Raw genomic sequence first — 13,147 nt, 5'->3', positions numbered from 1 at the left:
CTTACAAAGGGGAGGGGGGGAAAAAAAACGGGACTGAAAAGCATAGGAAACATTTTCAGGAAAGTAGAAAGCACCAAATAAGGCAGTAATGAAGCCAATTTTATAATCTGTTCTGTGGCAAATTGGTTGATTTAACATTTGCTGTGGTCACTGCCTGCCCGGCTTCATCACCATCTCATTTGGTGCTTTCTAGTTTGCTGAAGATGGAAAATGTTTCTTATTAGTGATAAAAGTCTAGTTACATTCTGCTCATAGGAGACACTCAAAATATTAGAAACATTTCAAATGTAAGGAAAAACAGGAAGTCAGCAAGCAAATAATTAAAGGAGAAAGCTGATATGGCTGTATTACTATCAAAATAGATTTAAGAGGAAAGAAGCAATATTGGGGTAAAGCATAGCATTTAATAATTATTTTAAATTCAATTCACCAGTAAGGTAAATCAAAATTTCTGTGTGACTATATATTTTGCGGTTTTATTTTGAAAGTAAAATATGGAAGCACGACAAGGAAAATGTAAGGAGTCCATCATAATTGAGGGGGAAAGGAAGGTTTAATGTACCTCTGATAATTAAGCAACCCAAAATGGATATTAATAGGAAACATCTGAACAGGCCAATTTACAAGTCGTCTGAAACGTACACTTACAGATCCCCATGCCTGTCACCTAGAATCTTGTTCTTAACTACACACAAAACATGTAGGAAAATTCTCTAAAAGAACACAGTGTCAGTCTTGAATCAAAGAAGAAACCCCCTTTTCCAGCCACAATAAAATTTAGTATTTAAAAAACACCTCTAAACAACTTCACAAGTCAAATCTTGATGGAAAAAAATTTTAAAAACTCAGGACTATTACCAAAATTTAGAGACTATTCTGTGTACAGTTTACCAATAAGAAAGAGTAAAGGCACAAGTTAACAGCCTAAGGGCTGCAAAATGCAAACCTGACCCCAAGGTCTGCAAAGACTGAAAAGCATGTGGGTCTGAAGATTAGACAGAATCTAAACAAATCCATCGGAAACACAAAAGGAAAGCAAACCTCTAGAACCGTAAGAGAAAAATAGTTGAGCTCTTCGTCAGGAAAGCATTGGTCCCTGACAGTGTCAGAAGTTACACCCAACACAGGCCAGATAAGTGGAAAAGTGGAACCGAAGAGGGCCTCAGAAACACTCAGGAATGTACTGAGGCCTCAGGAACAGAGTGGAACAGAGAACGGTGCGCAGGCAGTTGCTGCTGTGAACTGCAGGGAGAGCCTTCCTTCCCCACGGACACGAACCAGCTGGCGGTGGCTTGAGGCACCAAATGGAAAATGGAAATCAGTTGAACTTTTGGAATAAAACAGCATAATGTTCTTATAACACGGAGGGAAGGGCTTCCTAAACTAAAGTGGGCTCAGCTGGTCACATTGAGAATAAACGCATTTTGCAAAGGCCACACTGGAATAGCCACAGATATAATCGGGAAAGTCTGGTAAGACTCTAGGGAGACAACCAACCCGTAGAAAGATGGACAGTCAAGGAAGTGCATGTTAAAACCAAAAGAGTGGCAGAAGTTGAAGTGTCTGACACAACTGTTGACAGAGCTGTGGAGTGGCGGGCATGCACGCTGGGCGAGCGTGAGCTGCCGTGGGTATCCTGGTGAGCACTGTGACAGCACCCACCACAGTTAGACAGATGCTTGCCATGTGACCAGGTAACCACTTTCCTAGTGACATATCCTAAAGAAGCGGGTTACAAGCTGTGGACCCAAGACGTGCGCTCCTGACAGGCACTTTCAAGTTCTCTGCTTCTGCTGCAGGCGCCCTGAAAGTGCTGAGCTCAGCTATGTGGCAGAGCGCAGCTGCTGTTCTCTTCGCAGCTCCCCTCCCCTCCCTTCGTGGCCTGCTGTCTCATGATACTCAGATCTGTGGTGTTTGTCCCTTATGGACTGAATGCGTGCCCTAACCCCCTTGGGAGGTGGCTCAGCTGGTAAAGAACCTGCCTGCAATGCAGGAGACCTGGGTTCGATCCCTGGGTTGGGAAGATCCCCTGGAGAAGGGAATGGCTACCCACTCCAGTACTCTGGCCTGGAGAATTCCATGGACAGAGGAGCCTGGTGGGCTGCAGTCCATGGGGTCGCAAAGAGTCAGACACGACTCAGTGACTTTCCCACACACACCTTGCGGGGAGGTGATTATTTGAGATGAAGTCCTGAGGGTGGGGCCCTCGGGATGGGAATCACTGCCCTCCTGAGGAGAGACCCCAGAGCCCTCACCGTAACCAAGTAAGCTCCAGAATGGTGCGAGAGAGACATTTGTGCATAAGGTGCCAGTCTGAGGTGGTGGCACAGCAGCCCAAGCAGACCAGGGTGGCGTCCCTAACCCATGCCCGACCCTGAGGACACGCCACAGGGAACAGATGAAGATAACGGTGGGACTTGGCAGGCGGACAGAGGAGACGAAGAGGCCACACTTGATCTGCACTGCTGGGGCTTCCCTGGTGACACAGTGGCTGAAGACCGCGTTCCTAGTGCAGGAGGCCTGGGTTTGATCCTGGTCAAGGAACTAGATCCCACGTGCCGCAACTAAGACCTGGCACAGCTCAGTTAACCCATCAGCACACAAACGGCACTGCTGACCTCAATTTAAAAGCACCGTGTCCACACCACAGCCTTCAGTGCCTCTGACACATTCACACCTTAGTGTCTTCTCTACATGCTTTTCCTTCCTCATTCTTTGATTTCTTTAACCTCTCCTGCAGGGGCACAGAGAGTTGAATGACAGGACCGGAGTGAGGGTAACATTAATTACGGGGCTTCAATGAAGGGGCAAGGTATGGAGACCAGGGCCAGGCAAGAAGAGGAAGGCTGAGCACAGAGGCATCTGGGAGGGAGCGGGGCTTCCCCGGTGGCACCAGTGGCAAACAATCGCCTGCCAGTGGAGGAGACATGAGAGACACGGGTTTGATCCCTGGGTCGGGAAGATCTCCTGGAGGAGGGCATGGCAACCCTCCAGTATTCTTGCCTGGAGAGTTCCATGGACCTAGAGGAGCCTGGTGGGCTACAGTCCACGGGGTTGCAAAGAGTGGACACGAGTGAAGTAACTTGGCACACACACATGCACAGGGGTTTGCAAGGGGTTCGGAAGGCCAGGAAGCCCAGGACACCTCTCCACACTGGCGCTGCTCTGGAGCCGGCCCCTCCACAGACATGAGCATTCGCACATCTGTATGTACAGCACAGCACCGGTTGGTTTGGGTTTTTTTAGCCGTTCTCTTCTACTGGGGATCTTTCTAACCCAGGGATTGAACCCAAGTCTCCCACATTGCAGGCAGATTCTTTACCAGCTGAGCCACCAGGAAGCCCAAGAATACTGGAGTGAGTAGTCTATCTCGTCTCCAGCAGATCTTCAGGACCCAGGAATTGAACCAGGGTCTCCTGCATGGAGAAGTAAATGGCAACCTACTCCAGTATTCTTGCCTGAAGAATCCCATGGATGAAGGAGCTTGGTGGGCTACAGTCCACGGGGTCGCAGAGAGTCGCACACGACTGAGTGACTTCATGGCAGATGGATTCTATACCAACTGAGCTATCAGAGAAGCCCCTTACAGAGGCCAAGGGTCTTAAATGTCCAGTTAGGAAACTGTCAGGCTACATCCTGACTGTGCAGATGCCACTCTTAAACTCTTGCAAAGGTTTTTTGATAATGTTGGGGAAGGATCCCCATGCAGCATGAAGGAAGATTAGATACACACAAAAACATCACCCTCAAATGGCTTCCCTGGTGGCTCAGATGGTAAACCGTCTGCCTGCAATGCAGGAGACCTGCGTTTGATCCCTGGGTCGGGAAGATCCCCTGGAGAAGGAAATGGCAACCCACTCCAGGATTCTTGCCTGGAAAATCCCATGGACGGAGGCGCCTGATAGGCTATAGTCCATGGGGTCACAAAGAGTCAGACAGACTGAGCGACTTCACTTTCACTTACTTTCAAATGGTAATAGGGATTAGTCTGTGCTACAGATTTATGGCTACTGTTTGTCTCTTGTTGCTTTTTTTTTAAAAAAAAATATCCCAAATTTTACCTTCAATGAAAGCCTAGAACTACCTGGTGAGGCAAAAACAGCAGCAAGACAAAAATGGCAGGTAGCACCCACTTTTGAGTTCTGGGGTAGTAACAAGAGACCCCTGAGGTCTCACCCCAGCCCCACTCTGGGGACAGCACCCCACGTGCACCCCCTCTAGGGGGCTCCCCGACTTGCCTCGCCTCTCCGCTATCTGCAGGTAGCCCGTGGAGAGGTACTGCTCCATGTCCTGCTGGAAGGCTTCCTCAAAAAACTTCTGCCGCTCCTTCAGCTTCAGCTGCTGGGTCTGCTCCATCTCCAGGACCTTCTGGGAGTGCTCTGCATCAAGTTCAGCTGAGGAGGCAGAGAGATCTGGGTCAGTGTTCGGGAACGGATATAAATACCCAATTGCATGGTCAATCTCGTTGATGTGCCACCTGCACATCTGCCTTGACCTCACCCAGCTTGGCCCGGCACACAGGAGATGCCCAGCAAGCAGGGTCACAGCAAGCGCGTGGCCACCGGGGTCTGCGAGAAGAGCGCCTGGCCGTGAACCAGCCCCTTGGCTGAGTGGGCTAAGCTTGCAGAGCCTTGTGCTAACTCATCTGAGCAGGATGGAGGTGTGAGCGGACTCCACACTGGTCCTCGTGGTGCAACACAAATGTGTCAAATCAGCATGATGTACACCTTCAACTCCTACAATGTTATATGTCAGTTATATAAAAAAATTAAAACTCTTTAAGAAAGTCTACATGGTGTTACCAAGTGATTTTAACCAAAAAGCAAGACCAGAATTTGCAGTGAACAGTGGTCTCCGAGGCCCCACAGGATGGACCTTAATCATTCCCTCCATAAATACTCAACACTCTTATGTCATAGCTCCATGATCCTCTATGCAGAGACTATGAAAACTTGATAATGCTGTATATTTTTAACCCCTAATCAGTTACCATCGTCAACATTTAGAATTCTCTGGATATTCTTGTATCCTGATCTTCATATATGCAAAGAATGCGAACCAGTGCTAACAGGAAGGTAAATCTTCCTGACGGCTGTACTCACAGGGAAAGGCGACGATGGGCAGTCTCCTCACCGACAGTCACTGCACACCCCCGGAATTTACCTGTCACCTTGACACGCGCCTCTCTCCCCACAGGGAGATGGTTTGCAAAGAGCATGGGGCTGGCTCGGGCCCTTCCCCTTTTGGCAGATGCTTCTGCACATCACACGAACCCCCTTTAGCCCACCTCTGGTTTCTCTGTGAGCTCATCTGAACACCCACGAGATCGTCACTCAAGGTTCATCTCACGTGTTTCCAATTCTCAAGCCCACGGGACCTATAAACCGGCCTAGCCCAGGAGCTCCCGGGAATGGAGGCAGCAGTCAGGGCATCTGTGTCCCACCTCCCAGCTGCTGGGTGGGCAACTCCGGAGGCATTCTGAACACGTCACCGGGATCTTGGTGGGGCTGCAGTGGTGGCCAGCAACGCATCCCTCTGTTGACATTTCCTCCTGGCCCCTCACCCCTACGTCCCTGGATCACCTTCCAAACAAACCACTCGCAGCAAAATCCTCATCTCAGGCTCTGCTTCCCAAGAAATCCAAGCAAGGATGTCTAATACCAGCTACGACTGAGCCTTGCTGGGCCTCAGGGAGAGAGAAACTTATTTCATACGGGTGTTGGCAGGATTAAATAGGAGGCCACACGAGAACCACCAGGCACACAGTATTCACCAGCAGCTGATGGCTAATATTATGACCAGCGTTACTATTGGGAAAAGCACAGGATAGGAAACATCACCAGAGCCTGGATGAGCACAGCGTCCTGTACTCGTGGACTCACCCCAGCGCGCTCAGCCCTGTGCAGACTCTTCAGAACAAGTCACCTATCAGTACCCTTAGTTAAATGTGCAAGGAATTGAGAGTGCACTTGTGAGAGGGAAAGGGAATTCGAGAGGATGTCTTTTCACTTGTTTCGCTTCAGCCGTCACCCCATCTGCTCAAATGCTTGAGGACTGCCAAGTGCATTAGAATAAGTCAACCCCCGAATAGATTAAGTATGCTTCAAACACTTCAAACAAAGTTCAATAACTTAAAAAAAATTTCCAAAATAGGCAGCTCAGAAACAAAGATCAATGCAGAAATCATCAAAGGGGTTTTCATTAAAGAGTATCTTTTTTATCTTAAGATTTTCTATAGATATATAATTACATAACTTGAAAACTTTCTTCTCAAGACTTCTGCCTCAAAAGTTCAATTCTCTCATGTTTCTGCATGATACATCCTGCAGTTTTTATCTTAAGTCTTCTATGCTGGAATGAAATCTAATCACATTCCAGCCCTCGCAAAAGGTAGGGGATGGTTGGATTAGCAAACTTAAAATGACTTAAAGGAAAATAATCGCTGTTTTAAGACATGTTCCTAGTTATTTGAAACAGCCCCAAGCTCCCTTCGTCATTTCCCACTTTATTTCAGAGCCCCTCTTGCATCTCAGGGCTGAATTCTAAGCCAGATTCACTGAGAACTAAGTACATTTACTCTACACCAGCTCTGCACTCAGGACAGTCATGACGAAAGCACACGGCAGATACTAAAGATCACTGTCCTGCTCAGCAGCTAAGGATTCACCCCCAGCTAATGCCTGAGCAAATGTGTTCTGATTGTGCTGTTTGTTCTAGAATCATCAGTTCAGCTTTTGCCAAGAAACAACTACATCTGGGAGTGGAGAAATGATGACGGACACAGGGAGTATTTCAAATCTGGAGGTTTAATATCACCTGAATTTGGGGGAATGACTATTGGAAGACATAAATCATAGGACATTTTCTGAAGGAAAAATGACCGCTTATTCACATCTAAGATGTCATTTATTATACTGGGGAAAACCTGACAAAGATTTAAGAACTTCAACAACTAGCCTAAAGACTAAAAAGAAAAAAAAAAAAAAACCCGAAACATTAAAAGATGCTGCCGTTTTTCTCCCAGGAGTCAGGAGTAATCGATTAATTCCATTATCAGCCCAGGCCCGTGTCTCCTTTGATTTCAACTCCAGGTCATTGCTCAAGCTTTATCTGACTGCAACTTCCATTCTAGCCTCCACTATCAATTTCAGATGGATAATTTCTCAAAACAACAAAAAAAAATCCCATTACCAGCAAAGATGGTATAATCAATTCTCAGTTATATGTTTTAATGGGGCATAAGGGTAGCACAAAATGTATCAAATATAAAAAATCCATCAGGTTCATTTCAGGAACAATTTCAACTTATTCCACAACTAAGTCCATTTAACAGAGCTGATAAGTAATAAAAGACAGTAAGGTGTTAATGACTGAAAAAGCCCAGGGCTGCTGGGAAGAAGGAAAACCAGGACAAACCTCTCTGGTAGAAGGGAGAGTCTCTTTAATACAAAAATGTTAAAAGAGAAAACGATAAAATTTAATATGAGTTACGGAAAATTCTGGCAATCGCTACTTATTTTTAAGATTGAGAACATTTTTCATTCAACATAAATAATTAAGACTAAGAATAAATTAAAATCTTTTTTTTTTTTTTTTCCATTGCATTGCACGGCAGGTGTTCAGGATCTTATTTCCCCTACCAGAGATCAAACCCATGCCCCTGCATTAGAAGTGCAGTTTTAACCCCTGGAAGCAACTGACAAGAGATTAATTTTCAAAATATACAAACAGCTCATACAGCTCAATATCAAACTAACAGCCCAATGAAACAGTGAGCGGAAGACCTGAATAGCCATTTCTCCAAAGAAGACATACAGATGGCCAAGAGGCACATAAAAAAGATGTTCAGCATCGCTCATTATTAGAGCAATGCAAATCAGAACTACCTCACACCAGTCAAAATGGCCCTCATCAAGAAATCTACAAACAATAAATGCTGGAGAGGGTGTCGAAGAAAGGGAATGGGAATTGGTGCAGGCACTATGGAAAACTGTACGGAGGTCCCTTAAGAAAACCAATAATAGAACTACTGTATGACCCAGCGACTCCCTCCTGGGCACATGACCCAGAGAAACCATAATTCAAAGGGCTTCAGGCACCGCCGCAGTCACTGCAGCGCTGGTGCGCCCGCAGAGCTCGTTCAGGTCTCACCAGGCATGTATGCGCGCGTGTGAGTGTACGGGGCGGGGCGCTCTGTGCAGGCTCACGAAGAACCGCAATCAGGATGTTACTATTACCACAAAGCTTCTCCTGCTGCCCTCTGGTAATCACACCCTCCCCTCCCTCCCCGCTCCCCTCCCTAGTCCAAATCTATGATCATGTCATCTCATAAAGGTTACATAAATGAAGCCATGTGGTATATAGTCTTCTGAGGTTGGCTTTTTTCAGCTGGAATTTCCCTGATTCGTCTCAGCAGCTGCTCATGTTGATAACTTGTTCCTTTTTGCTGCTGAGCTGTGTCCATGGTTGGGGGGACCACAGTTAAGTTTGACTAGTCACCCACTGAAGGACACCTGGATATTATGAGTGAAGTTGCGATGAATGTTTGTGTACCAGCTTCCAGATGAAAATAAGTCATCTGAGATAAACACCCAGGACTGTAATTCTTGGGTCATATGGTGAGTGAGTGTACCTTCTGATTTTGAGAGGAACTGCCAAACTTTTGCAGAGTGGCTCCCATCCTGTGTCCGGGTGACCTCTTGCCTCACCAGCATTTGGTGAGACCCACAGACTGTGTGCTCAGGGAATCGTTTCCTTCCCTTCTCCTTCTCTGTCAGAAACAAGGCTCAACTTCCTCTTAATTACTTTCAATAATTGCTATTATTTAAATAGAAAAACATTTAGTTTTAGAAAAATTCTACACAGGAACTGGGGACTTGTTAGATGAAGACAAAAATAGACATGATTTCCTTCCAGTTTTAAACCCCCACCTCTTGTGTATTTTTACCATTTAACAGTTAACTTTTATTTCTATCTCAAATAAGTTTTCACAACAAGGCACACTCAACCGTTTTTAAAGTCTCCCCAACCTTCTGCCTCACCTTAAACAAATGAATGCAAATTGTCTCAGATTGGACAAAAAGAGCTTTAACTAATACTGTCCTAGAACGGCAGGTTTTAAACATGCATTTAAAATACCAACTTCTCTGCCCTATGTTACTACAGTTTGTAAGAGTTTTCTGTTAGCCTTCATCAATAATTAGTTTCCAAGACAGATTTACAGTTATTTATACCATATATTATTTCTATGAGTATTCAAAAGTATTATAAGAGCTCTTCCCTTATTCCTCAGAATAAGTCTTTGGGGAAAAAAAATGCTGTGCATGTTAAAGTCAACATATTTTTAAAAAGCAGGTGAAATGACTTTACAGAGCTTTTCTTCACCCTCCCTCCAACACACCCATGTGTGTGCATGAATGCGCACACATTTATCAAGAACCAAATGGCGCATTTCTTTTACATGCAACTAATAAACGATAACTCTTACCTCACATGTAGCAGTTTAGAATAATGACTGGTTTTTCAGAGTAAGTAACTCAGACAAGCCATGGCAGTTCGTGAGCAGACTTCACAAAGTTCAGTCCTTCAGAGCATCTACTGCAGCAGCTGCTTCCTAAACCCATGTCACAGGAAACAAACACTATTCTAGTATCTAAACTTCTGGAACACTTAAAAAAATTTCTATCAATTACCCTGAAGGAAATGACCACTGTCTAGAGTATTAGCAAAATGGACACTGCAGAAACAGCGTGTTCCAGGTCTGCTCAAAGCAGGAAGCTAGACATGCTCAACTGTACCTTATCTTTTAGTGCAGGAACAAGGCAGCTTAGAAGACCTGGCCTGGCTACTGCTCTCTGCTGGTCAAGGGGATAGGGTTGGATGATATCCATAAGAAAGTCACTTCCAGCTCTTAACACAGTATAATTCTATTTTTACTTATTTTTGATTGGGGCAGGAAGAAGTCCCCCAAATCCTATCTTTTTTTTTTTTTTTGGTAAAATTATATGAAAATCAGATTAGCAGTAAGAAATTTAGGACCTTTTAAGACAGTGACATTTCAAGAAAATCAGATTGAACTATTAACAATTTCCTAGAATTTTAAAGTCCTATCTGACAGACTCCTTCATTTTACTTAAGAGTTGTGACCTACTTAATAATTATTGGGGGTGGGGGTGGGAAAGGTTTATATTGCTATAGGAATCCTTCCAAACTCCACAGTTTGTTGTTGTTGTTGTTAGTACAATTAAACACTCTAGACAAAGGACAAACCAGCTGCTTGTGTCTAAGTATCAAATCAACTATTACAGAGTTCATTCAAAGGCGTGATGGAGATACTAGGCCTGTAGTGTCATCAAAGTCAACTCAAGGGCTGGTGACAGAGGCTGCTGCATCACTGCGTTCCAGCACTGACTTTGTGACTCAGTATCTGGTCGGGTCAGAGAATTTACATTTCTAACCAATTCCAGGGCAACGCTGTTGCTGCTGGTCCAAGGACCAGACTCAGAACCACAGGTCTTGATGAACTATTTCTGTGCATCCACTTTATTCAGATTTTGTACTCTGTACAACTATTTATATAACGGAAAAGAGTAAATATAAGATGGGGAAGCTGCCACAATTCATGGAAATGACAGAAATGTCCTCTCCTAAACCCTGAAATATTTACAAAGTCATCTAAAAAGGAAAGTCTCCAGCAGCAGCCAAAACACATAAACAACCCTGGCTCCTCCTCAGTCCTCTTCACTGATGAGACACAAGTACCCTCAGAATCAGAAAACGCTATTCTCTCGTTCCGTGGAATCCCTTACCAGGCCCTGGCTCAGGGGCTTAGGGCTTCATACAACAGGAGACAAAAGATGTGACCCTCTGCTCTTTGTCCTGAACCCAGACCTGACCTAGGGGCGGCGGGTCCTCGTCCTCTCCATCTGCAGAGACGTCATCTCCACTAGACAGACATTCACGTACACAGCCTCACATTACATCTGTGTTTAAAGCTGATAAACTCTGACAAATAAAAATTAAGTACTCAGAGTGAGATATGAAAGGGTCCTGCAACGGAGGCAGAAGAGATGAAAAATACGTGACTGAGGTTGGGGTTCAGGACTTGGCATGTGGAGTCTGAGGAAAGAGAAGCGGGCACTCGCTCTGACGCCCCCGGCTCGTGCCCTTGAAGCAGGTCATAAGGTCCTCATGGTGGGGTGTTCCCTTCCCGTACCCACAGGACAGGAGCATCCTTACCTCCAAGACACAGAGAAGACTCCAACACGCAGGCACAGTCTCCTCCAGGTCACTCAGAGCCTCTGTCCTAACGACACTTCTCGATGAATGTCCACTCTTCATTAAACCGGGCTCAAAACACTCAAGTCTAACTGTTTCTTTAGGTCTTCATTTCCTTATGAAGGCCCCAAGATCATGTCAAATTTAACATTAATCTCTATACTTTTCTCTTGATGTTGCCATTTTAATTCTCAGACTCAGCCAAGGACCCTAAGAGGATAAGGGGAAAACTTTTTTCCTCCCCATACTATCATGCCCAAATACAGGCTAACACATTTTGAAGCATCAATGAAATGAATAATCTGATTTAAAAATAATACAGGTTACAGAAATCAGCACGAGAAGTGAAACTGTTAAATATCAAAATCTAATGGACAAATTATTTCAAGTTTTCAAAGGCCATGGGTATGGGAAAGAATCAAAAGCTAGTTGATGGATTTTTCATAGTAATTCTGGTATCAAAACTTAATCATGTATTTTTTAAAAGGAGGGGGTGAGGAAGCCTAGGTAGGTCCCACCAGATTTTAAAACACTTCACAAAACAACAATTTAAACTTTATGAAAAACAAAAAGAGATGGGCTGATTATTGGAATGGAAAACCCCCAAGAGAGAGTTGATCATATGCTAAACAAATATAATTCAGGATATATTTGGAACAAATGAGGAAGTAAAGCATTTTGCAATAAGTGGCATTGTGAAAATTAGCTGGTTATTTATAAAATCAATTTAAGGGCATACAAGATGAATTAAATAACTGAATACCAAAAATGACATATGGAAAAATAAAAAGAAAACCAAATTAAATCTTTCAAGTTACAAGTAAGGGACCTTACACAGTATTGAAGAAACCCACAGATCCCGAGTCACGTGAACAGTAAACATTCTTGGATGTTTAAAAAACACAATGAAAAGGGAAACAACAGATTGAGGAAAAAGCTGCCACAAATGCAAAAGACCGTTCTTTTTACCATAAACAACATCTATTAGAAAAAATTCAGACCTCAATAAAATCTTTTCAGTAGAAAAAAGACAATTCACAGAAAAAAACTGTTCAGCACAGTAGTTTATCAAAGATGAAATACTGTTTTATCCAATTGCATACTGGCCAATAGAAAAACAATTCTGACAAAAGGTGAGACGCTTTCATTACCAGTGTTTCCATGAAATGAATTGTTAAGAAGACTCTTAAAAAGCAATCTGATTTTTAAAATCTGTACTTTCACCTAAGGGTACCACTTCTGAAGATACACAGTAAGGCCATAACCCAAAAGAAGAAGAGAGGTCCTTCCTTGGTCCAGTGGCTGAGACTCTGCCCTCGCAACGCAGGGGGTCTGGGTTTGATTCCTGCTCAGGGAACTAGATCCCACGTACCACAACTAAGACAGCACAGTCAAGTAAATAAATACATATATTTTTTTAAAGAATAAAAGAGTTATCTACATAACGAAGCTCATTTCCGCCCTCAGTAGCTTGTGTTACCTTTCCCTCCAGCATTTTTTAAAATTTACTTTTAATTGGAGGAAAACCGCTTTACAATATTGTGCTGGTTTCTGCCACACAACAATATGAATCAGCCATAAGTATACGTATGTCCCCTCCCTCTTGGCGCTCCTTCCCACCCCTTGGGTGTCGCAGAGCACCAGGTTGAACTCCCAGTACAGCTAGCTAACAGGACATCTGCATTTTAACAGGACACAGGAATAAAGCAAAGTTGAGGAACTGCTCTTCATCTCCTGTCCCCCGACAGCCCAGGTCAGAACACCGGAATCCAACTCCCATGGGGCCAACCCCACCTCCCCCTTAGGAACTGTCCTGTCCACAGGGGAGGGTACCCACTGGATGGACAGGCATTTCCCTACACTCCACGGT

The 13,147-nt window shown here is 44.4% G+C and overlaps 1 protein-coding gene across 2 annotated transcripts in view; it reads right to left on the bottom strand.

Moving 5' to 3' along the window:
• DTNBP1 (dystrobrevin binding protein 1) overlaps window positions 1-13,147 on the bottom strand; it is a 102,021-nt gene that overhangs the window by 3,573 nt on the left and 85,301 nt on the right. For both annotated transcript variants that reach the window (XM_059880254.1, NM_001045947.1), the window contains 1 exon segment: window positions 4,239-4,394. In XM_059880254.1, the coding sequence (XP_059736237.1) occupies window positions 4,239-4,394 (156 nt within the window).

Source organism: Bos taurus, chromosome 23 (genome assembly GCF_002263795.3).
Source record: "Bos taurus isolate L1 Dominette 01449 registration number 42190680 breed Hereford chromosome 23, ARS-UCD2.0, whole genome shotgun sequence".
NCBI classification, from domain to species: Eukaryota; Metazoa; Chordata; class Mammalia; order Artiodactyla; family Bovidae; genus Bos; species Bos taurus.
The sequence above is the reverse complement of the archived record's forward strand: the minus strand, read 5'-3'. Positions and strand labels throughout refer to the sequence as shown.